Genomic DNA, 21,923 nt, shown 5'->3' with positions numbered 1-21,923 from the left:
GACCTCCAATAGGGCTTGATCCCAGACCCCCAACAGGGCTTGATCCCAGGACCCGTGACATCACTACCCCAGTGGAAAATAAGAGCCGGACACTCAACTGACCCAACCCCCAGGCGTTCCTTTTCTTCTTTTTTATTTCTAGTTTTATTCCATTATGATTAAAATATATTGCATGACTTCATATATTTTAAATTTATATAGACCTGTTTCATGGACTAGCATATGTTCTACACTGGAGAACGTTCCATATACACATGAGAAAAATGTATTACTTGCTGCGGTTGGGTAGAGTGTTGTATAGATGCCAGTGAGGTCAGATTGGCTGCTAGCATCGTTCAAGTCTTCTTAACCCTTGCTGACACTCTGCTTACTTGTTCTACCCATATTGAGAGTTAGATATTAAATATTATTTGTCAATTGTCTATTTCTTCATTTCTGTAAGTTTTAAAAAAAGATTTTATTTATTTATCTATTTATTTGAGAAAGAGAGAGCACTGAGCATGAGTGAGGTTGGGGGAGGGCCAGAGGGAAAGGGAGGATCTCAAGCAGAGTCTGCACACAGCTCAGGGCCTGGCCTGGGTGTCCATCTCACAGCCCTGAGATCACGACCTGACCAAAACCAGGAGTCAGATGCTTAGCCTACTGAGACATCTAGGTGCTCCTAGTTCTGGAAGTTTTTGCTTCATGTATTTTGGGGAGTCTGTTTTTAGGTGCTTATTTGTCTTATTGTTACATTGGAAAATGCTATGGGAACAACAAGCATGAATGAACTGGCGTGTTTATGCTAATATCAGATGAAATTGGCTTTCCTTCAAAACAGTGTTGGGATGCCTGGGTGGCTCAGCGGTTGAGCATCTGCCTTTGGCCCAGGGTGTGATCCTGGAGTCCCGGGATCAAGTCCCATGTCGGGCTCCCTGCATGGAGCCTGCTTCTCCCTCTGCCTGTGTCTCTGCCTCTCTCTCTCTCTGTCTCTTATGAATAAATAAAATCTTTTAAATTTTTCTTAATTTTTATTTATTTATGATAGTCACAGAGAGAGAGAGAGAGAGGCAGAGACATAGGCAGAGGGAGAAGCAGGCTCCATGCACCGGGAGCCTGATGTGGGATTCGATCCCGGGTCTCCAGGATCGCGCCCTGGGCCAAAGGCAGGCGCCAAACCGCTGCGCCACCCAGGGATCCCCTGAATAAATAAAATCTTAAAAAAAAAAAAAACAACAGTGTTACTGGAAGCAGAGTTCCACTGCCTGTCAGGATTTGGAAGGTGTGCCTTTGCTTTCTGGTATCAGGGTTATGGTGGCTGTGGCTGACCTGCTTTTCCTTTCTGAATTATTTTGAGACCTTCACCGATCCTTGGAACTCTGAAATGTCACAAGATGTATTCAGAAGTGGGTTTTGTTCATCTGTCCTCCACGGCCTGAAACCAGAAGGTTTTCAGTTGCCAAATGTCTTCTGTTAGGCTCCCTTCTACTTCCCTATTCTCCTTCTCACCTGATTGACCCTCAAGGATTCCAAGGACAGCCTGTTGGACCAGTAGCAGCAGCAGCAGCTCCCTCGGAAGATGTGGGAACTGGAGAAACTCAGGCTTCACCCCAGAATCCCAGGGTCAGAATATGCATTTTAAGATCTGCAGGTGACTTGTCTGCATGAAAAGATTTGAGAAGCGCTAGGGTAGGCCTCCATGTCTTTTCTTTCATGGTATGTTTTTGCCACCATCACCCTTTTTGTTTTTCGCTCCATATTCCAGTATTCCACTATTTTGTGGAATTTTATCAGCAGCAATATTTTTAATTACCAAGAGCCTCTCTTGTTCCTTTTCTTTTATAGCAATTTATTCCCATTCAATATATGTGATACCTCCTTGAATCTCTCAGGGCATTTTAACCCCAGTGATCCTGGATCCTGTTTCAGGGGCACTGCTCTCCTTGCTTGCTTCTTTTTTTTTTTTTTCTCTCCTTGCTTCTGTAGGTCTCTTCCAGGCACTGGTTTCCTTCACCTCTGAGTCAGCCTTGGTTGAACCCTCCTGGTCCAGAAAGAGTGGGCCAGACTCCTCTGTGGCTGCCGTGCAGTTTGTCTGCTTGTCCCCCCTGATTGTGAAGGCTGCAGGGGCTTTGGGGCAGCAGGTGGGAGCTGCCTGAGGCCGGGAAATCCCTAGGTGCTGGGGTGAAGGGGTGTGGTGGACATGCACGTATGCTGCCAGGAAAGGCTTGCTACTCATTGAGTACAGTGTGGCCGGCAGACAGCCCCAGCCATCGGCTCTTTCGGGGTCAGCCTCACCTACAGGAGCTGTCACACACCGGTACACTCTCCCCAATTCCCAGTGACTCAGGTGAAAGTACAAAAAGCCCAACCAAGGCGTGGCAGACTGCCATTGCAGCTGATTGCCTGCTCCCATCCTGTCCAGTGTGGTACCTCAACTGCTTTCCTATATCCCAAACTCTACTTTAGCATCTGCTTCCAGAGAACCCCAGCTGGGATGGCAGACCCCTGGACTGGCCTGAGAAAGTGGGAAGTAAGATGGGGCTTGGAGCCTGGGTGGGGACCACCCCACTGACACAGGTACAGTGGAGCTGATGGCCCTGTGCCCCAGGCATCTGTGCAGCCTTTGAAGTTGCACGGGATGGACCAACTGAGTGCTAAACCCTCTCATGTTTGACAGCAAAATAATGAACACGTGGGGTCAGGAGCAGGCCAGGTGGGGCCCTCGTTCACTTACACAGTTCTCACTCCCTCAGGGGTGGTGGGAAATGCCTAATGCTCAGGACCGCTGGCCCCCAAGGACAGTTACATGCAGCCAAGGCAGGCCTGTTGAGCAAGGGTTGGAGGCCCAGTTGGGAAGCCTGGGGCTGCACACTTACAGCCTGACACTTGAACTTTTCTAAAGCTTCTAAACCTGCAGACGTGGTGCCACCCACCCTGAGGGGAATGATGCAGACATTCAGTTTCCTCCCCTGAGACTGCATCTTAGGAACCAGTTACCTTCCTTTCACAAGGCCTTTGCTGGGCAGAATCCAACAGCAATCAGCCAGTCAGGTTGGCACCTGGGGGACCAGGGACCCCACCTGAGGAGCTTCAGGATCCAGCCAGCAGATGTGAGCGGAGTGGGGGCCGGGCTGTGGGCGTGGAGGCCTGGGGCATCTGAGGAGTGGCTGGCAGATTACTAGACATGGAAGGTCCTGCACTTGGGAGTTTTGTTCTAGATGCTGGATTCGAAATGTCACAAGAACCCTGAGGTCCAGGCTGGAAGTCGCCAGGAGATGTGCGGTGCAGAGGCCACTGTCACCATGGAATAGAGCAAGGACAGGATGGGGCCCCGGGGGAGCAGAAAGGCTGGATGGGCTGTAAGGCTGACACAGACCCACACGGACTCCAGATGTCAGGGCTACCAGCTCTGGGTGGGTCGCGAGACCAGCTGACCTGACAGCATAGGAACCATCAGGAGTGTGAAGGTTGGGGCAAAAGGGGGAGAGTCAAGCAGGCTGTAAGTGAGGAAGGCTGCTGCATAGCAGCAGGGCCAGTGTCCTTTGAGAAACAGCACTGGGGACTGGCAGGGACACACAGGAGCATCCGGGCAGAGGAATGGCCTCCCAGGACTCATGGCAGTATGGTCAGGAAACCCCCACAATCCTAGAGCTTCTGGGAGGACCATAAGTTCCTGCTTCCAACTGTGGACAGAGGGGAAAACGGGAGCCAGAGGCCCTGCTGGGAACAGGGACCCTCCTCCACAACCCCCTCTGCCTGCTACCATCACTGCCGCTCCATCATATGCTCCCCAGGAGGAGCTACCTTTTCCCCAGCATTCCAGGCCAGGGTTCTGGTGAGGGGCCAGAGCAGCTGAGCCACCCTTGCCCCAGCTGCACAAGGAAGGGGAGTCACCCATCCCCACCCCTAGACTGTCCCCAGGCTCTTTGGTCCTGGCCGAGTGGCCTCCCCTCTCTGGACCTTGATTCCCATCTGTCACATGAGACAACCATAGGGCTACTTGGATAGTGATGAAGAGCTGCCTCAGGTACAAGGTCCAGCCCCAAGGGGCCTCCCCTGCCTCCAGCACGCCCTGGACTAGATGGCTGAAGCCCAGCTGGAGTCCTCGAAAGAGCGGTCCTTCTCCCTCTGCAGATGGCAATGGGGGGCTGTACTGCGCACTGTCAGACCACCAGATTCTGGAGGACATGGAGCGTCGAGGAGTGGAGTTTGTGCATGTGTACTGTGTGGACAACATCCTCGTGCGGCTGGCTGACCCGGTCTTCATTGGCTTCTGCGTGCTTCGCGGCGCAGACTGTGGGGCCAAGGTGAGCCCCCCACCCGCCCCCGCCTTGCCCCGTCCCCTCCCCCCGTCCGTCCCCGGTCCACCCGGCCATGCCCCTCCTCCCAGTCCCACCCCGGTCCACCTGGCCCCGCCCCGGTCTGCCTCGCCCCGCCCCTCCTCCCCGCCCCCTGTCCGCCTGGCCCCGCCCCTCCTCCCAGCCCCGCCCCCGGTCTGCCGGGCCCCGCCCCGTCAGCCTTCCCAGCCCAGGCCTTGGCCGCAGGTGGTGGAAAAGGCCTACCCAGAGGAGCCAGTGGGTGTGGTGTGCCAGGTGGACGGGGTCCCCCAGGTGGTGGAGTACAGCGAGGTCAGCCCCGAGACTGCTCAGCTTCGTGGGCCTGATGGGCACCTGCTCTACAGCCTGGGCAACATCTGCAACCACTTCTTCACCCGAGGCTTCCTCCAGATGGTCAGCAGGTGTGCTCAGCAGGTGGCCGCGGGTGGTGGCCAGAGTGGCTCCCCGGGGTGTCCTATCTGAACTGTGTCTTTCCTCCTCTTGTCATCCTGTTGTTCTCCAGCGAGTTTGAGCCCTTGCTGAAGCCACATGTGGCTGTGAAGAAGGTCCCATACGTGGATGAGGAGGGAAATCCGGTAAAGCCGATAAAACCAAACGGGATAAAGATGGAGAAGTTTGTGTTTGATGTGTTCCCGTTTGCTAAGTTAGTGGCAGAAGTCATTTATTTTTTCTTTCTTTCCTCTCTGTTTTGGTGGTGGGTTCTGAGGCCCAGCTGGGCCGGGAATGGAGGCATGTGGGGCACACAGTGGGGCCACCCCCTTTGCAGTGGGGAGCAGGGGCTGTAGGCAGGCTCAGGGACAACACCAGGGGAAGCAGCCCCCGCAGTGTGAGCATGGCAGCATCTGGGGCTGTGTACTCGGGGAGACACCCCTGCTCCTCCTGAGCCCTCTGTCTGTTCCTGGCCCGGGGTTAGGAGGTTGTTTCCAGGCCAGGGGGCTGGGGGCCTCCCCGGGGGGGTGGTTGGCTCTTACTCTGGGGTCCCAGGGTCTGGGGGTTTGGCTGGTGGGAATGGAAGGACGTCAAGCAGCCGCAGGGATCTCAGGAGCAAAGATGCAGGTGGTGCCTGTGGGCCCTCCATGGAGGCGACTGGCCCTTCTCATCGTCACTGCAGTGCAGCCTTCACCTGCCCAGGACCAGGGCCTCTGGCCAGGACATCTGGTCACTAGTTCTCATCCACATAGGAGTTTCGTGGCCTTTGAAGTGTCTCGGGAGGAGGAGTTCTCTCCTCTGAAGAATGCTGCCTCGGATGCCAGAGACAACCCCGCCATGACCCGGCGTGCCCTGCTCATGCAGCATTACCGCTGGGCCCTGCAGGCAGGGGCCCACTTCCTGGATGCGTGTGGGGCCCGGCTCCCTGAACTGCCCAGGTGAGTGTGGCCTCAGCGTGCTCCCCAAAGGATCAGGCTATCCGGGTCCATCCCCCAGCCCCAGGCTTGCCGACTCTGCTGGGCTGTGGTGTGGCCTTGTGCTCCGAGTGGCCACATGCCCTGGTCAACCTTGCGGTGACTGGGGCCTCGGGGCCAACCCCTAGAAGTCTGCTTGGGGACTGGGGGAGGTGGGTGGCTGCCACCCTTCCTGACTCACTTATGAGCTCTGAAACCAAGACCTCGGCATGACATTTGGAAAACAGCAAGGCAGGTCACTCTTCAGGGCCAGCGAAGGAAAGGACGTGAGGTTTCCATCTTCTCAGTTATCCGCAGCCCCGGCCTAACCTGGCTGCCCGGGTGCTGTGAGGGGTGCCTGCAGGGACGAGGGGGGGGTTTTCCCGCCCAAAGAAGAGCCTGCCACTTGGGCAGGGGCAGTTTGCGGAGGGCTCCGGGTGTGCAGAGGAAGCGGGGATTGCTGAGAAGAGACCTTGGGGAGCTGGGTCAGGCAAGGACAGCCCCAGGGCACACACCCCGGAGCAGGTGCTGACACGTGGGCTCCCACAGCCTGCCGGACGGCACAGAGCCTCCAGCCATCTGTGAGATCTCACCCTTGGTGTCCTACGCTGGAGAGGTGAGAGCCGACGGCCCCATCTAGAGCTTTCTGGGGTAGGGCATGCATGATTGGGGGGAAGACTGGGGAGAAGTGGGTGCTGGGGTGGAAGGTCACAGCTCTGACTCAGTTTACCAATGGGGCAAATAGTTCCTTAAGTTAGAGAGGATCTTCTGGGCCATGAGTGGGGATGAGGAATCAAGATCCTCATAGGTCTCGGAGAGGCAGGAAGATGTCAGCGTTTGGGGTTCCGGCAAGGAAGACTTTATGGAAGCCTTGCTGAGGGAGCGATACTGGCCCCGACCCTCTGACTGGACCTCCCTGAGCATGCCTAGAGACTCCTAGGGCCTGGGTCTAAAGGTGGCATCCAAGCCTTGTTCTGGAAGCCTCTCTGGCCCTGCCTTACTGTGGCTCAAGAAGAGTTTGTGCCCCCTCTATGCACTAGATGTGAAAATGTGGCCATCATGACTTTATTGTCTCCAGGGTCTGGAGATGTACCTGCAAGGCCGCGAGTTCCGGTCCCCCTTCATCCTGGATGAGAACCAGGCCAGGGCTCTGCAGGCCTGACTGGCTCCCAGACCTGCCAACCCCAGGGCCTGAGGGCTGGGGACACAGCTTACTCCACCAGGGTGGGGCCTCTCCCACCACCGGTTCCCACGGACACAAATGACCCTAGGCCTGCTAGAGACCTACGAGGGTTTTTTCCTCTGGGCTCCTGGCTGCGGGAGGCAGAGGTGTGGCATCCCATCCCGGTCCTGGGCCCTGCCTGGGGGCGACTGGAGGATCAATGGCCCCTTCTAGCCCTCCACGCAGCTCCCCTTGGTGAAGAGCTACAGCCACGCAGCTTCTCTGCAGATACACAGGTGGGCAGGGAGGGAGGAGGGAGGGGAGGGCGCCCCTCCCTCGCAGGGCCAGGTGTGGAAGGTGCTGCCCCCTCCCTCCCTCCCTCCCTCCTGCTCTGGCAGCCAACAGGAAGCCGAAGGAAGCCGGTGAGGCTGGAGGGGGGTGGGTGGCACAGCCTGGCCCCAAATTTCTCACCACCCCCAGCCCACACTCAGCCTGCACACCTAAAGGGGGAACCTCTCCATTTCCCCAGAGACCTCGATTCCTCCGCCACCTCTGTGGTTGGTTCAGGCCCCTGCATTTTAGGTGCTCCGACCAAGAACCAGGGGGCCCAAGAACCAGGGGGCCGACACTAGGGGCCTCTCACCACGTGGCTCCTCAGTCTGGAACGCAAGCGGCCAGAGAGCGCTCCACCCCTCGACTCTCCACCGACCGGAAGCGGGCTTTCTAGTCTGCCACACATCGTGGCGCTCTCTAGAGGGAGACGCGGCCTCCATGTCCGGGCGCAGGCTCGGGCATTGCACCCCTGCAGCCAGACCGGGGCTGCGGGGAAAGCCGCGGGCCCAGCCCCTCGCCCCTGCCTGCTTTCCCCTCCGCAAGGCAACACAGGGGGCCACCCCCCACCCTGGCCTGCGCGGCAGCCCTCACCGCGTGGGAGCCGAGCTCGCCCGAGGAAAAGGATGCCCTGGGCCCCCTGCATCCTGACCTGGGCCCGGGGCGGGGGCAGGGCCGCGCCCCCCCCCCTCCAGGAGGACTGTGTACCCCCCAGGCCCTGCCAGTCCTTCGTAACCTCAGAGGTGACCCGTGTGCCTGAGGACCCTTCCCTCGGCTGCTCTCTCGCCCCCAGCTGCCGCTCCCCAGCGCCACAGCCCCAAGCTGTGCAACCTGTCTTCTCAGCAGGAGGGTCAACTACGGACACCGTTGCTGTGAAGGGACGGTTTATTTTAAAATAATTAGACCCTTCTATCAGGTCTCACACACAGCACGGAGGGAGGCAGGGAGGTGCCGGGTGCGGACCGCCGTCTCCGCGGACCCGCAGCTTACAGGATGGTAGGGCTCCCAGTCCTGTCTCACGGGCGTGCGCGCCCCTTCCCGCTGTGTCCTCCAGAGAGGCCCCTCGGGCTACCGGGACAGTCTCTGACCCCAGACGAGCCACCGCGGAACCACTGACTTCTGAGGGACTGCCACGCTCGGATGCGACGGAATGCGGGGGTGGGGGTGGGGGTGGGGGCGGGGGCGGGGGCGGGGCAGATGTCCAATAAACGCAGGAAGCCGTGATGATCCCGGGCCCGGCCAGTGCAGTGCCTGCCGCGCTCGTCCGTGCGCCGGAACAGGGGGCCACACGCCCGGCCGCTCGCGCTCTGCGCCGCCCAACTCTTCAGCGGGGGCGGGGGCGGGGGCGGGGGCGAAGGGGCTGGGACCACCCAGGGAGTGGGTCGGACACCCTGGGGGCGGCTCCCAGCCTGCCCGCCCTCTCCGCCGGTAGAGGCGTGGGGGGCACCGGAGCGCACGAGGGCTCTCGGGGACAGGCTCGGACAGGCCCGGTGCTCATGGAGCAGGACGCACGGCCAGGACCGCGGGGGCGCGGCGGGCTCAGCCCAGGGGCCCGGCCGCACAGCGCCGAGCACGGCCCGGAGCCCAGCCGACCCTCGGGACGCATCCACTCGCTGCGGGGGCCGTCGTCGCGCCTCGACGATGGACGCGGGGAGCCGCCGTCCTGTCGCCGGGCTGCGCGGCCCACCTAGCTCCGGGCGGGGCAGTCGGGCCCCGGAATCCCCGCCACGCGGCGACGCCGGCCGGTTCCCCGGAGCCCACGCCGAGCCCAGGCCGAGGCTGCGCGCGAGCGGGCGAGCTGTGCGCAGGCGCGCGCGGGCGAGCGCCGAGGCCGTGAGGTCACGGCGCAGGTGCGGCCGTGCGCCGACGCCGTGGGACGTAAACACGCGCGCGCAGGCGCAGTGGGGGTGGGAGGGCGCGGCGCAGGCGCATTGGCGGCGCACGCGATGGGCGGGGTGTGGACGCCGCTGCGATGGCTGCCCACAGGTGTCGGACCAGCGGAGCCCCCGGCCCCTCTCAGAGCCCGGCCTCCTGACGCCGCTAGGGGGCGGGGCCCCCCCGGGCCGCCTCCGCCGCTGTCATGTATCCGCCGCTGCCGCCGCCGGCGCCGCATCGGGACTTCATCTCGGTGACGCTGAGCCTCGGCCAGAGCTACGACGGAAGCAAAAGCTGGCGGCGGCGCTCGTGCTGGAGGGTGAGGGTCCGGGCCGGGGTCGCGGGGTCCCGGGGTCGCCGACCCGCAGCCGTCTTTGGGGCCGGAGCTCGGCGGGTCAGGAGCTCGGCCTGTGCGCCGCGGTCTCGGGCTCGGGGCGTCCACACCTCGCGTCCGGGCAGTCGGCGGGGTCCCTTCGGCCGCGGCCGGGCGGTAGGCGGGGCTCCTGCGCGCGGCTCTCCCGGCGTCCCTGTCCGTGCCGAGAGGGCCCCTGCTCCGGCCGCGGGAACGAACTGGCCGCAGCGGACCGGGGTCCCGGTGCTGTTGTTTCCGGTCACAAGCCTCCTTCCCCGTGCCTGCCTTAGAAATGGAAGCAGCTGTCGAGGTTGCAGCGGAACGTGATACTCTTCTCGCTCACGTTCCTGATGCTCTGTGGCTTCCTGTCCTACATCAGCGTGGCTGACCAGTGGACAGGTACCAGCTGCACCATCCCTGAGGGCGGGGCGGGCCACGGGTGGGCGAGAAGTCCAGGCAACCAGGAGCGGGAGCACTGTCAGCCGTGGGGCTAGACGGGGATGTGAGTTCCGTTTGTCCATGGCAGCTTCCTCAGCATCTGCTGTCTGTACCCGCGTTCCCTCCCCTCTGTCTCTCAGAGAAATGGAGGTCCTATGGTCCCAAGCTCTGCTGGGACCCCCCTCCCCAACTTCCTCCCCGTGTTACCGTTTCTGGAAAGGCCCCGGGCAGAGTCCTGGTGAGCCTGCAGGGGATCCTGCTGTATTTCTCCGTGAGGTGCTGAGGGGCAGCAAGGAAGGCTGAGGAGGCGCTGCAGGCGGCTCAGGCCTGTGGCCTGCCTGCTACCATTTGTACTCCCTGAGAGGGAGGAGGTTAAGACGCCCTGCTCGTCGGGCGTGGGTTGGGGTTAAGGACCACAACTGCTAGCGCTTGGAGAAAAGTTGGGTTCCCTCTGGCCGTTCTGGGATTCACTTGAATGACCTTCCTCAGGTCTCGGCACGTCCTTTCCTAAGGGATCACGGCTGCTGCGATGTCGTGCTCTACGACCCACTTTGAATCTCCACTAGGCTGTGTGGCCAGTGGCAAAACGCTTGTTTTTATTCTCTTGTTCAGCCGTGGACGGCAGGTCAGCGGAAGAGCAGAAAACGAGACCAGCAGATCCACCCGTCTTGCCAGCTCCTCAGAAAGCAGATGCACATCCAGAAAACATGCAGGGGGCCTTACCTCAGGTACTGTAGCTGAACTACATGTGCGCTTGGAACCGAGGTGTAACTGGGGTCTGTCCGCAGGGGTTTCCAACAGATGGGGAGAATTTTCTGTCTCACCGCGGGGTTGATGTTTGAAGCTCATGCTCCTCGTTCTGGGCCGGCAGGATGATGCTTGGGGCGGGAAAGGGGAATACTCTTTCCCTTGTTCCTCTCGTACCAGAGCCTCTGGTAGCTGGTGAGCAAAACAGACCCATTCCCCTCGCGAGGAGCTACGGGCTGGCGGGGCAGGCAGGCGGCTCGTGGTATACATCCTGCGAGGGAGAGGGCTGTGGCCACCGTGAGGGATGAGGCTGGCGCCAGTGCCCCAGTCACGGGAGCCCCAGTGAGGGTGGCACACTGAATCGATGACTGGGGCTGAGACTCTGCTGGTTCTGGCTGGACTCAGGAGAGCAGGGCTTGAGTTGAACAAAAGTGCCCAAGGCCGGGGAGGTGGGCTTGCTCAGGGAGCTGAAGCGTCAGAACATCTGGACGGGACAGGGGGGCTGGGATTGGTCCAGGCCGGGCCCTATGGGCGGGGCTGCCCGGGTGAGCAGCAGGACGCAGCTCTCCAAAGTGTCATAACCTGGAAATTGTATGTAAAAAAGCGGGTCTTCTCCCTTGTAGAGCCAGCAGGTGTTTTTTTCACTTCTTCTGGTCGTTCTTTTACATATGGGCTCTCTCGTAATTGTAACGAAAGTGGAGCCGTCCTGGCACGTTTCCCCACCGAACGACATGTTCCCAGAGCTGTTTTGGGAGGTCAGTGATCCAGTGCGTGGTGTCCACCAGGGGCCTGGACGGTAAGGCCCCTGGTCCAGACCTCGGGACACGGAGCTCCTCATGGAGGCCGCTTGGACTTCGTCTGTTGCTCAGGCTCCAGCACTGGTTCCCCACACCTGGGTCAGCCTGGGTGGTTTGCTTCAGCCGGACCCCTTTCTCTTGGCCACGGGGTTCCTGGCTCTATGTTGTTTGCGTCTATACAACGGGAACAGCGTCACGGATTCTGTGGATGCCAAGAAGCAGGGATTTTGTCCGATTCCCAAGTGGGCCTCCTTGCTGTCCTCTGGAGGCGGCGCCTCATCCAGCCCTGTGTTGAGGACCAGCTGTTCCCGGGCCCCTGCACTCCATCCGTGACCCGGCGCCTTCCCCCACTGCACCGTTCCCGAGGATGAGGTGCAAGAGTCCTGGGGCGCTGGACCGCGACGGTGTTCTCTCTGGTTCCGTCCACAGACACGTGGTCCTGACCCTTTCTTGCTACTTTTTAGGATCCGTGACAGCCTGGCAACATCCCGGACCTGGAGTTTAACCAGCCGTCTAGGGCTGCACCAGCCCGTTGGCATGGTCTCCGTCTCAGTTGGTCGGGGCCAGGAGATCACACGTCAGGATCTCCTGGCCAAAGCTGCGAGTGGTGATGGAACACAGAGGGAGTTTCCTCCGGGGCTGTGTGCTTCTAGCCAGTTCACACGCTCCGTGGGGGTGGGCCTGACAGGGAGAGCGTCCCGGGCGGGGAAGGAACAGCACGCAGCTCGTAGGCAACTGAACTATTTTCACGGGTGACTTATATTTTTATCTAGAAGCCTCAGAGGCATTTCCGACGGGGACCACCCAACCTGCATCTTAGAGCCCCCGGTAAAGACTCCGAGGACCCGAGGCAGGGAGACACCAAGCGGAGGGATGAGGCGGTGGGCGATGCTCATCAGGAGGAAAGCACGCAGAGAACGGTGGTCAGGTACGAGGAGCACCATGCGGGGGGCTGCGTGTGCAGAAACGCTGAGGCCGCTGTATTTGGTGGTTTCTGAAAACCAGAGAAGGAGAATGAGCGTGATGCTTAAGTATATTGTCCTTTCAGAGCAGGCAGGATAGAAGGCGGGGGTGGGGGGGCTCAGGCTGGGAGGGGGGGCCCTGCCTGGAGCGGAGGGCGGCAAGGCACTGGCCAGGGCTGGGCAGTGGGACCTTGGGGCGTTGGCAGTCTTCGCCCTCCAGCTGGCTGGTGGCTCTTCCTTCTGTCCCTGAAGCTGGAGGGGAGCGGTGATTGAGCCGCAGCCCGGCACCGAACTTCCTTCGAGGAAGGCAGAGGCCCCCGCCAGGCCTTCCTCCCAGGCCCCCAGGATTCAGAACCCAGCAGGTAAGTCCCCACCTGCACCCCGTTGGGTCTCACCTGGACGCTGTGACGGAGAGGGTACGTGGACACCCGGATGAGCGTGCAGTACGTGTGCTGGAGTGCCTGCCGTCCCTCCGAGTGCTGGTCACCCTCAGACCCTCAGGCAGGCCACAGCTCTCGTTAGGGCCTTGGAGAGGACACGGGGCTCCTCAGTAGCCCGTTGACTGGGCCCCGACTGTCGCTGGAGCCACGGGCCGCCGGGTGGGCAGGAGGCTCGTTTCCAGCCTGCACCCGTGCCACGGCGGGGCCTGGGGGATGTGGAGATGCGGTCGCCCCTCAGCGTCTCCATCCAGGCCCATTGGGTCCCAGCAGCTGTGCGGGGCCCTGCGTGGTCACACCAGTAGTCGAGGGACTTCTGGGCGCTGGCACTCTGTGAGCCCCAGGTGGCCTGCCTGCTTCGGTCCTCACGGCATTCTCTGAGGTCATCTGTTGGTGGTGTCCCTGCCCCGCGGACCGGAGAACTGAGGTTAGGCCAGTGACGGCCCAGACCACGGCCTCATGCAGCGGGTCCTTGGGTGCTTGCGCCAGGCCAGCTGAGTCTGGGGCCCAGGCAGTGACCCTCTGGACCCGGCTGCCATGGCCTCCGTAGGAGGGGGCGGGGGGACACGTGGCCCAGGCATGTGGGGGAGACACAGCGATCGTGGGGCTCTGCAGACGGATGCCAAGGTTACGTCTGTCCGCCCAGATGGGCCTCAGACCCGTGGGAAGAGCACATGCAGTGACGCCATCGACATGCACGGTCTCGTCTACCTGGTGACTGTGTGACTCGGTCCTGTCCTCCTACGTGTGGAGGGCAGTCGCAGGTCCCCCAGAAAGGCTCCAGGGGGGCCCCAGGTGTGTCTGCTCCACGGGACTTCCTGTTTGCAAATACACGTGCCCGGGGCTGACAGGGCGCGAAAGGGGCCCTTTGAAGCTGAGGCGCCCTGTGCAGGTTACCCGCAGCCAGCTCACGGGGTACCCCTGAAGCCACGGGATCCTGTGCAGGTGCTGGGCCACCTCCTTGGGGGTCTCCGCTCGCTGCGTGTTCCCTGCAGTCCCAGAGGGTGGAGGCGACAGGCCCAGGCCAGGTGGTTGAGACCTTGCCACCTTGGCGAGGTCCAGCTGTGAGGGTCCGACCTTCGGCGCCGTCCACTGCTGCCCTGTAGCCCTGGACGGTGCCCCCCGGCCCTGTTCCTTGTGGGGCTGCAGAAGGGTCTGTCTAACCCTGACCGCGCTGGTTCTGTGACCTGCTCTCTCTCTCTAGCCTCCCCAAACGAGCGTCAGAGAGCTGTGATTGACGCCTTCCGCCACGCGTGGGCCGGATACCGCAAATTCGCCTGGGGCCATGATGAGCTGAAACCTGTGTCCAGGTCCTTCAGTGAGTGGTTTGGCCTGGGCCTGACCCTGATTGACGCTCTGGACACCATGTGGATTTTGGGTCTGAAAAAAGGTATCCGCTCCTTCCCCAACACACAGCCCCGATTCTCCTCGGGTGACACTCGGGCGGGCAGAAGGGAGGGTGAACGGTGCCCGGATGGGGGAAACGCTGCTGTTTCCTTCTGGCGTGCTCTCCTTCTCGTGGGTGACAGGAGTGGACTTGCCGTGCACAGGCAGCTGCTTTGCTGTTTGACGTCAGGCCCCCGAGGACCCACAGGGCAGCCCCCCCCCCCCCAGCAAGTTCCAGCCAGTGCTTCCGCGGTGTCCAGAAGGGGCTCTGTGGCGGGAGGTGACCCGTGACCCGAGAGGCCATCAGCACCGGGGTCTCTGCCTCACGCACATCCTCCTGGAGCCACACGGATCGGGTGGTCGTGGGATCACCAGCCTAGGTTATCTCTGAGCCGATCTCAGGAAGTCCAGTTAAGTCATCCAAGGAGGCAACGCCTCCTGTGAGGTGACCCCACGGCCTCGGATGCCACGATCTTTCATGACGACTGCCTGAGCGCCCGAGTGCATGCCGGCTCGTCTTATCTGTGTCCTGGGGGGTGTGAGGGCTCCTGCCCAGCCCGCAGGCCATGACACGCAAACCTGTGGGAGAGAGAGAGAGATGGGAGGAAGCACAGAGCCCCGAGGGAGAGGCCCCGGGGCACGAGGCCGGCAACGGGCTCCCCTACCCTCGCTGTTTCACGTCTCAGAGTTTGAAGAGGCCAGGAAGTGGGTGTCGAAGAAGCTACGGTTTCAGAAAGATGTGGACGTCAACCTGTTTGAGAGCACAATCCGGATCCTTGGTGGGCTTCTGAGCGCCTACCACCTGTCGGGGGACGAGCTCTTCCTGAGGAAGGCTGTGAGTGTCTCAGCCCGGGCCGGCTCGCGCTGCGGGGAGAGGAGTCCCAGCGAGTGAGCAAACAGTTGTTTCTCGGCTCGAGGGATTGGGGGGCGTGGGGGGGTCCGTTCCCAGATCTCCCACCCCTGATCCGGTGGGGCCTCCTTTGCGCACGTGCGCACGAGCTGGCCTAGCGCTGCCTGTATCACCGCGACCTGCAGGGAATTCCTCTCGGAGCTCTGCGGGGCCAGCTCCGATTTGCGGCCATGGTGCGTCGAGGCCGGGTGAAGCTGGCAGGTCCCACGTCCCCATAACTGGGCAGACTCAGGGCCAGGGTGGCGTCATGGGACGGAGGCAAGGCCGCCGGGCAGCAGGGAGCCTTGACGCCTCGCCATGTTGTTGTGTCAGGAAGATTTTGGGAATCGGCTCATGCCTGCGTTCCAGACGCCTTCCAAGATCCCGTACTCCGACGTCAACATCGGCACTGGGGCCGCCCACCCGCCCCGCTGGACCTCGGACAGCACGGTGGCCGAGGTCACGAGCATTCAGCTGGAGTTCCGGGAGCTCTCGCGCCTCACGGGAAGTAAGAAGTTTCAGGTAGGCATGGGCCCGGCGGGTGCAGGGGGCGAGGGCTGGGGTGCACCCTGACCCCGGGTCGCGGTGACACCAACCTCCCGTGTCCTCTGTCGGTCCCTGTTTGCTCTCAGTGGATCCCTCTTCCTCCCTGATGACGGATGCTGGGGCGTCGAGGCATCACCCGGGCCCCCGTCCTCAGGGTCCCCCCCTGCCGGCCTCCCACGTGCCGCAGTGGCATGCGGACAGCGGGGGTGTTGGGGGGAGGGTGCCAGTACCCCTGGGGTCGGCTGGGCTAGGTGGCTCTGTGCTGTGTGGCCTCTGGGCCTGGTGGTGGTTTTTGGACTCCCCGCCTGGCTGTCAGCATCTTTGTCAGGCAGTCCTCGTCCCTCCGCGCTCCTCCTGGGCAGCTTCTGCACTCGGCACGCTGTGCCGTTCGTTCTCCTCTTTCTCTTGAGACACTGAGATGTGGGTCACGTGCTAAGAATGCGAGGCTCTCCACGTGCAGCCATACCGCATTCCTCGGGCACAGCGGTTGCCACGTTCTGAGTCCCGAACGACGTCCCCCCTGAGAGGTGATCCATCGCCCGTGACGCACCCTCCTGCCCTCTGGGGCCTGGGACCACAGAGCGAGCCGTGTGCGTGTGGGTGGCTCTCCGTTTTTCATCCGGCGTGGGCGAGGTCCTGCAGCACAGGCCTCCCGCGTCTGGCCCTTTTAGCGCGCGCGACGTTGTCATCTGCGTGGAAAGCATTTCCGGACACGTCTGTGTCGTGGCACGTGTGCAGGTCGCCCCTGTCCGTGGCCCAGCAGCACCCCATCTTGTGGACGGATCCCGTGATGTCCTGTGCAGGCGCTCGTCGGCGGGGGGCGCCGGGTCATCTCCGACGGGGGCGGGGACATGGGGGGTGAGGGCCGTGCTCCCGTGACCATCGTAGCGGGCGCGTCAGGGTGCCTCGCGCTCGATGCGGTTTCCGTAACCATGACTTGCGGCATTTCCAATGCGGGCCGCCCCAGGTGTTTGTGTCCTTGGGGGATGGGTGGTGTGCGGGCCCCTCCGCCTTGAGAGGATCTATGAGTCAGCGTGGGCGTCTGTGTGGGGTAGAGGCCAGGCTGCCGGTCTTCGTGCGGGGTCCTGAGCGTGGTGACAAAATGCGCACAGAGCTGTGGAGCCTGGTTGCGGGGAGCCACCTGGGATGACGAGCGAGCTGAGAGGAGCTGAGGCCGTTGGGTCTTGTGGCCGCTCAGGAGTCACCGGGTGGACGCATGGCAAGCCCGGGCGCAGAAGCAGACACGCCTGCCTTCTCTCCAGCGAGTGGGAGAAGACGGCCATGCCTGGGCCGGAGGTGGTGTGGACGGGGCTGTGGTCTCGAGGCACAGCCCCCTGCGGCTGAGCTCAGTCCTATCACCGGGCCTGTGGCCCCTGCCCAGGCATCGAGGCAGTCGTGCGTGAACAGACGGGCCCAGCGCTGTGGGGCCCGCCCGGGCGGGTCTCAGAAACCCCCCTGCCCAGGGCATCCAGGCTGAGGGCGCCATGGCCGGGATCATGGCCTGCTCTCTGCTCCGCAGGGCCCAGCGGGTCAGTCCTGGCGGGGGGTGAGGGGACGAGCCCACGGAGCCCCTCTGTGCCACGGGCCACCCGCTCTCTCGCTCACCCCGCTCCCCCCTCGTCTGCCCCAGGAGGCTGCGGAGGAGGTGACGCGGCATGTCCACTCCCTGTCGGGCAAGAAGGACGGGCTGGTGCCCATGTTCATCAATACGCACAGCGGCCTCTTCACGCACATGGGCGTGTTCACTCTGGGAGCCAGGGCCGACAGCTACTACGAGTACCTGCTGAAGCAGTGGATCCAGGGTGGAAAGCAGGAGACGCAGTGAGGCCGGTTTTTGCTGCCTTGGGGTGGGGTCCCCACGCCCCCTGATCCCCGGTCCTTGGCCAGGCAGCCACAGCCATGCCGGCCCAGCCTCGGCCCCCCTCGGGAACGTGTTTCTTCCAACCATGGCCTTTGTGCCGAGGATGAGGAGGAGGGGGCCTGGGGCCTGGCCTGGCCTGGCCGAACAGGCATCCTTGGGGTGTGGAGACCTCCCCCTGCGCACATGCTCCCCAGCCGCAGGTGGCCAGGTTCCCCTGGGCCACCCGGCGCTTACTGTTCTGACGCTCAGAACGCACGCTTACCCGGAGAGCGATGCGGTCGCTACTGCATCGTGCATTGTATGGCACGGGGGAGAGAACTGGATGTTCCTGAGGTCTCGAGCCTAGGGGTGACAGCGACCCCTGACCCCTGGGGGGCAGCTGCGGGCTGACCCCTGCGGGCAGAGACGAGGGCATCCCGGCACAGAGAGCCGTGGTGGGCATGTGGGTCCTGGGGCCCTGCTGAGGCTGGTCTTGGGGGGCCCCTCGGGGGGGGGGCGTCAAGAGGAACGCTCCCGTCCAGGGGAGCGGAGGGCCGAGCCCTGTGCCCCACGCCGCCGACGGCCACGAGCCTCGGCTTGCGCTGGCCTGATGCCACCCCAGACGGGGCCAGGCGTCTGGGCCACTAGCATGCACGTGGCACCGCACGGCCACGTGCCCGATCGCGGGGCGGGGAAGTGGGGGCCATGCGCCTGCCTGGCGTGCGCTGAGGGGGCCCCCTGTCTGCTCAGGTTGCTAGAAGACTACCTGGAAGCCATCGAGGGAATCAGAAGGCACCTGCTGCGCAGGTCTGAGCCCAGAAAGCTCACCTTCGTGGGGGAGCTGGCCCACGGCCGCTTCAGCGCCAAGATGGTGAGCACGTGGGTGACCCGGGGTGGGTGGGGGGCCTTGGACTCCCATCGGACGGCTTTGTGAGTCAGGACATTGCAGAGAGCGGTGGCAGCCCAGCCGTGGAGCGGGAGTTCTCCCGGTTCGGGTCTGCTTGTGTCAGGTCCAGGCAGGGCTGCGTGGCCCGGACCCGTTCCCGTGACGACAGCAGGGCGCAGTCACAGGGGCACTGAGGTCCGCAGTGGGCACCAGGGCCCTCCCCGTGCCTCTCCGTGTCCCCTCTGCCCTGGGGTCACTGCTGGTCTCCTACTATGGGTCCCGCTGAAGCCCGGGGGTGTCTGGGGTCGGGGTCGGTCCAGGGGAGCCAGCCGCTACCTCCCCCCTCCCCCGCTCCCCCCGCTCACGTGGAGCGCCAGATGCTGGGCCCACGGGGAGTCCCTTGCCTGTGTGGAACCGAGGCAGCGCCAGCCCTGTTGTCGGCGCCATGCCCCCTGCGCTGTGCGGCCACAGACTCCGCAGTGGTGAGGACCTGCTCTGATTTCAGGACCACCTGGTATGCTTCCTGCCAGGGACGCTGGCTCTGGGCGCCCACCACGGCCTGCCCGCCGACCACATGGAGCTGGCCCGGGCGCTCATGGACACCTGCTACCAGATGAACCGTCAGATGGAGACGGGGCTGAGCCCCGAAATCGTGCACTTCAACCTGTACCCCCAGAACGACCACAAAGACGTGCAAGTCAAGGTGAGCAGGGCCGGGGTGTGGGGGCGCCTGGGGGCCTGGCCTGAGCTCAGCCCGCATTCCCCTCCGCCCCCCCGCCCCCACAGCCGGCCGACAGGCACAACCTGCTGCGGCCCGAGACGGTGGAGAGCCTGTTCTACTTGTACCGCCTCACGGGGGACCGCAAGTACCAGGACTGGGGCTGGGAAATTCTGCAGAGCTTCAACACGTACACGCGGGTGAGCTGCCTGCCGGCCATCTGGCCCAGAGCGGCTGGGACTGGGAGGGCAGGCACCGTGACCTCGGGAGTTCAGGGCACGTGGGACCCAGGGTCTCGGGGGCTGGGGCGTCCCGAGGGGCTTGCTTGTGTGGGGAGGGCGCCTGCGGCGGCCTGGTATGCACGGGGCGCATCCTCCCCGGATATTCCGTGTGGCCTGGGCGGCCCTCCTCCACCCCGGGATGGGCTCGGGGGCCCTGCTCCCCAGATGGCACTGGGACCGTGGCGCCTCTCGTCCTGCCATCGGGGCCATGGCTCAGACACGGTCATGCCCTGTCCAGGGCCCACCACCTGCCCTGCAGAGCCAAAGCTTGTCCTTTGCCCTGTGGTGTGGAAGGCGGTGGGTTCTGGGCTCCTCGGGTGCCCTTGGGGCCTTGGGAGGCGGCGCTTGCCATCGGGTCACTCGAGAGGAGCTGGCATCTCCGAGGGGGTGTCTGGAGGCCCCATGGCCAACTGGCTCCGCTGAGGGGGGCCAGTTCCCTGGTGGACCTTGGGGTCCCCCACCCCGACCCTGCCCTGGCCCGCGTAGGGCACACTGCGGTGAGGCAGGGAGACTTGGGGTGGGGTTCCTCTGGTTGCCGGGGCCTCACCCCCGGGCCGAGGCTGGCACGGGGAGCTGCCTGTGCCTGCAGCCTTGACGCCATGGTCTTGCCTCTTGCGCAGGTCCCCTCGGGTGGCTACTCCTCCATCAGCAACGTCCAGGATCCCCTCAATCCCCAGCCCAGGGACAAGATGGAGAGCTTTTTTCTGGGGGAGACGCTTAAGTACCTGTATCTGCTCTTCTCTGATGACCCAGACCTGCTCAGCCTGGACACCTATGTGTTCAACACGGAGGCTCACCCCTTGCCCATCTGGGCCCCGCCTAGGGAGGTGTGATGCCCCTGTGGGCCCTGCCTCAGTTGTGACACGTGCTTGCTGTGATTCAGGGTTGTCTTGTCCACTAGAGGAGAGTTTTTCCTTCTTCCTGTGAATCTTGAATCATGTTTACATTCCGAATACCCAAATATCTTCTCGTCTGCTGGTGCCCGGCCCCGTTTCCATCCTGGTATCTCCAGGGCTGCTCTGGGTCCCCCCACATCATGTTCAGAGACAATAGCTGAAGGGACGTACCAACATGGGGCTCAGCCTGGAGTCTCAGAGCTGGCACGTATGCTGGTCCGAGGGTCTCAGTGCACCTGGCGGACTGTGGTGTTTACACTTGGACTCAGGGATCCTCTCCTGGCCCTGCAGGGGGTGCCAGGAGAGGTGGGGGACCAGTTCATCCTGCTCCTGGACCATGCCAAGGAATGGACTTTCCAGGCAGCATAAATTAGTTTCCCATGTTGGTAAGTGGATCTCTTCCTTGAATGATTTTTGTGTAGATTGAGAAAAAGCCATTGTTTTGGACATCTAGATTTCAGTCCGTTGATGTCATCTTTGTGTCCCAGATCATACTGCCATCTTCCATACAGAAGTTAACACTGTGTGTAACTTACCTTTCATTGTACAAGTTGACATGCTCACTCTTTGGGAACAGAAGGTTCACGCCAGCCTTTCCTGGAAACAGACAAACAGCAAACAGTGGGTAGTGAGGAGTATTAAACCCAGTTTTGCTTTTCATTAACTTTTGCTACAGTTTATAAGGTACAAAAGTTAATGCAATTCGGGACTTCAGTATCATGGCAAAGATGAGTATAGTCAAGGAAGTGGAGTGGGTGTCTGTAGCATGGCAGTGAGGTGGCTCCAACCTCTGATTCTCCCTAGAAACATAAAGGAGGCAGAACCATCATGATCAGTCTTCAACAATAGCAATAACCAAATCATGAGGAAAAAAAGTATGGCTCATTTAATGGAATGAAGTTAGTTGGTAGAAACTATCCCTAAAGAGGTCCAGATATGAGAATTCTTAGAAAAAGACTAAGAAGGTTCTTCAATGTGCTCTAAAAACTCAAAACATGCATGTGGTGATAAAACAAATCAGGAAATGTTTGTGTGCTCTGAGGATATTGGTAAGGGAAATCATCAAGAGGAATAAGTCTTTTGCTGAAGTGTGTAGTTGGGATATTTATCAGTGGTGGCCAATAGCAGAAGGAGTTCTGAGAGGGCCCGGAAGTGGGACTGACAGCCCCTGATTTGAGCAGTGGAAGAAGAACATGAAGAACCGTGAACAGAGCCCACAGGACCCCCAGGGCCCCATCCTGAGTCGGCCCTGCGTGTGCATTACCATAGGAGTCTCAGAAGACAGAAAGGGGCGTGACAATATTTGAAAAAGTGATGCAAATTTACCAAATTTGATGTCATAAGATATAAATCTACGAATTCAAGACACTTAAGTGACTTCCTTGTAGAATCAATTCAGAGACCCAGAGCAGATAGTGTTGAAAGAATCCTGATGTAATCAGAAGCAACGTGTGATGCATAAATCTCTTCAGTAAGGTCAACAGCCAATTTCTCCCCCCAAAATAGGGGGTGCCTGGCTGCCTCAGTGAAATGTTCAACATGTAATTTGGCTCAGGTCATGATCTTAGTAGGTCGTGGGACTGAGTCCACCGTTGGGCTCCCTGCTCAGTGGGGAATCTGCTTAAGATTCTCACCCTTTGCCCTTCCCCCCATGGTGGGTGCGTGCTCGCTTGCACTCTCTCT

At 61.5% G+C, this 21,923-nt stretch overlaps 2 protein-coding genes across 2 annotated transcripts; both read left to right on the top strand.

Annotated features, from left to right (window-relative positions):
- The first annotated feature begins 3,941 nt into the window (after window positions 1-3,941).
- On the top strand, window positions 3,942-8,355 carry LOC140606031 (UDP-N-acetylhexosamine pyrophosphorylase-like protein 1). Its single transcript, XM_072778823.1, has 6 exons — window positions 3,942-4,286; window positions 4,524-4,717; window positions 4,819-4,959; window positions 5,498-5,683; window positions 6,248-6,314; window positions 6,777-8,355. Exons 1-6 carry the CDS (start codon window positions 3,990-3,992, stop codon window positions 6,858-6,860), a joined length of 969 nt encoding a protein of 322 aa, XP_072634924.1. The 5' UTR covers window positions 3,942-3,989; the 3' UTR covers window positions 6,861-8,355.
- Window positions 8,356-9,127: 772 nt separating this feature from the next.
- On the top strand, window positions 9,128-21,608 carry LOC140606028 (endoplasmic reticulum mannosyl-oligosaccharide 1,2-alpha-mannosidase-like). The gene is made up of 13 exons (XM_072778820.1): window positions 9,128-9,384; window positions 9,708-9,816; window positions 10,468-10,583; window positions 12,173-12,327; window positions 12,614-12,723; window positions 14,003-14,188; window positions 14,871-15,019; window positions 15,407-15,595; window positions 17,250-17,440; window positions 18,210-18,330; window positions 18,851-19,048; window positions 19,132-19,263; window positions 19,965-21,608. The coding sequence occupies exons 1-13, from the start codon at window positions 9,271-9,273 to the stop codon at window positions 20,175-20,177; spliced, it is 1,983 nt and encodes a 660-aa protein (XP_072634921.1). The 5' UTR covers window positions 9,128-9,270; the 3' UTR covers window positions 20,178-21,608.
- The last annotated feature ends 315 nt before the right edge of the window (window positions 21,609-21,923 follow it).

Source organism: Canis lupus, chromosome 16 (assembly GCF_048164855.1).
Source record: "Canis lupus baileyi chromosome 16, mCanLup2.hap1, whole genome shotgun sequence".
NCBI lineage: Eukaryota > Metazoa > Chordata > Mammalia > Carnivora > Canidae > Canis > Canis lupus.
This window is presented reverse-complemented; position numbering and strand designations above follow the sequence as displayed.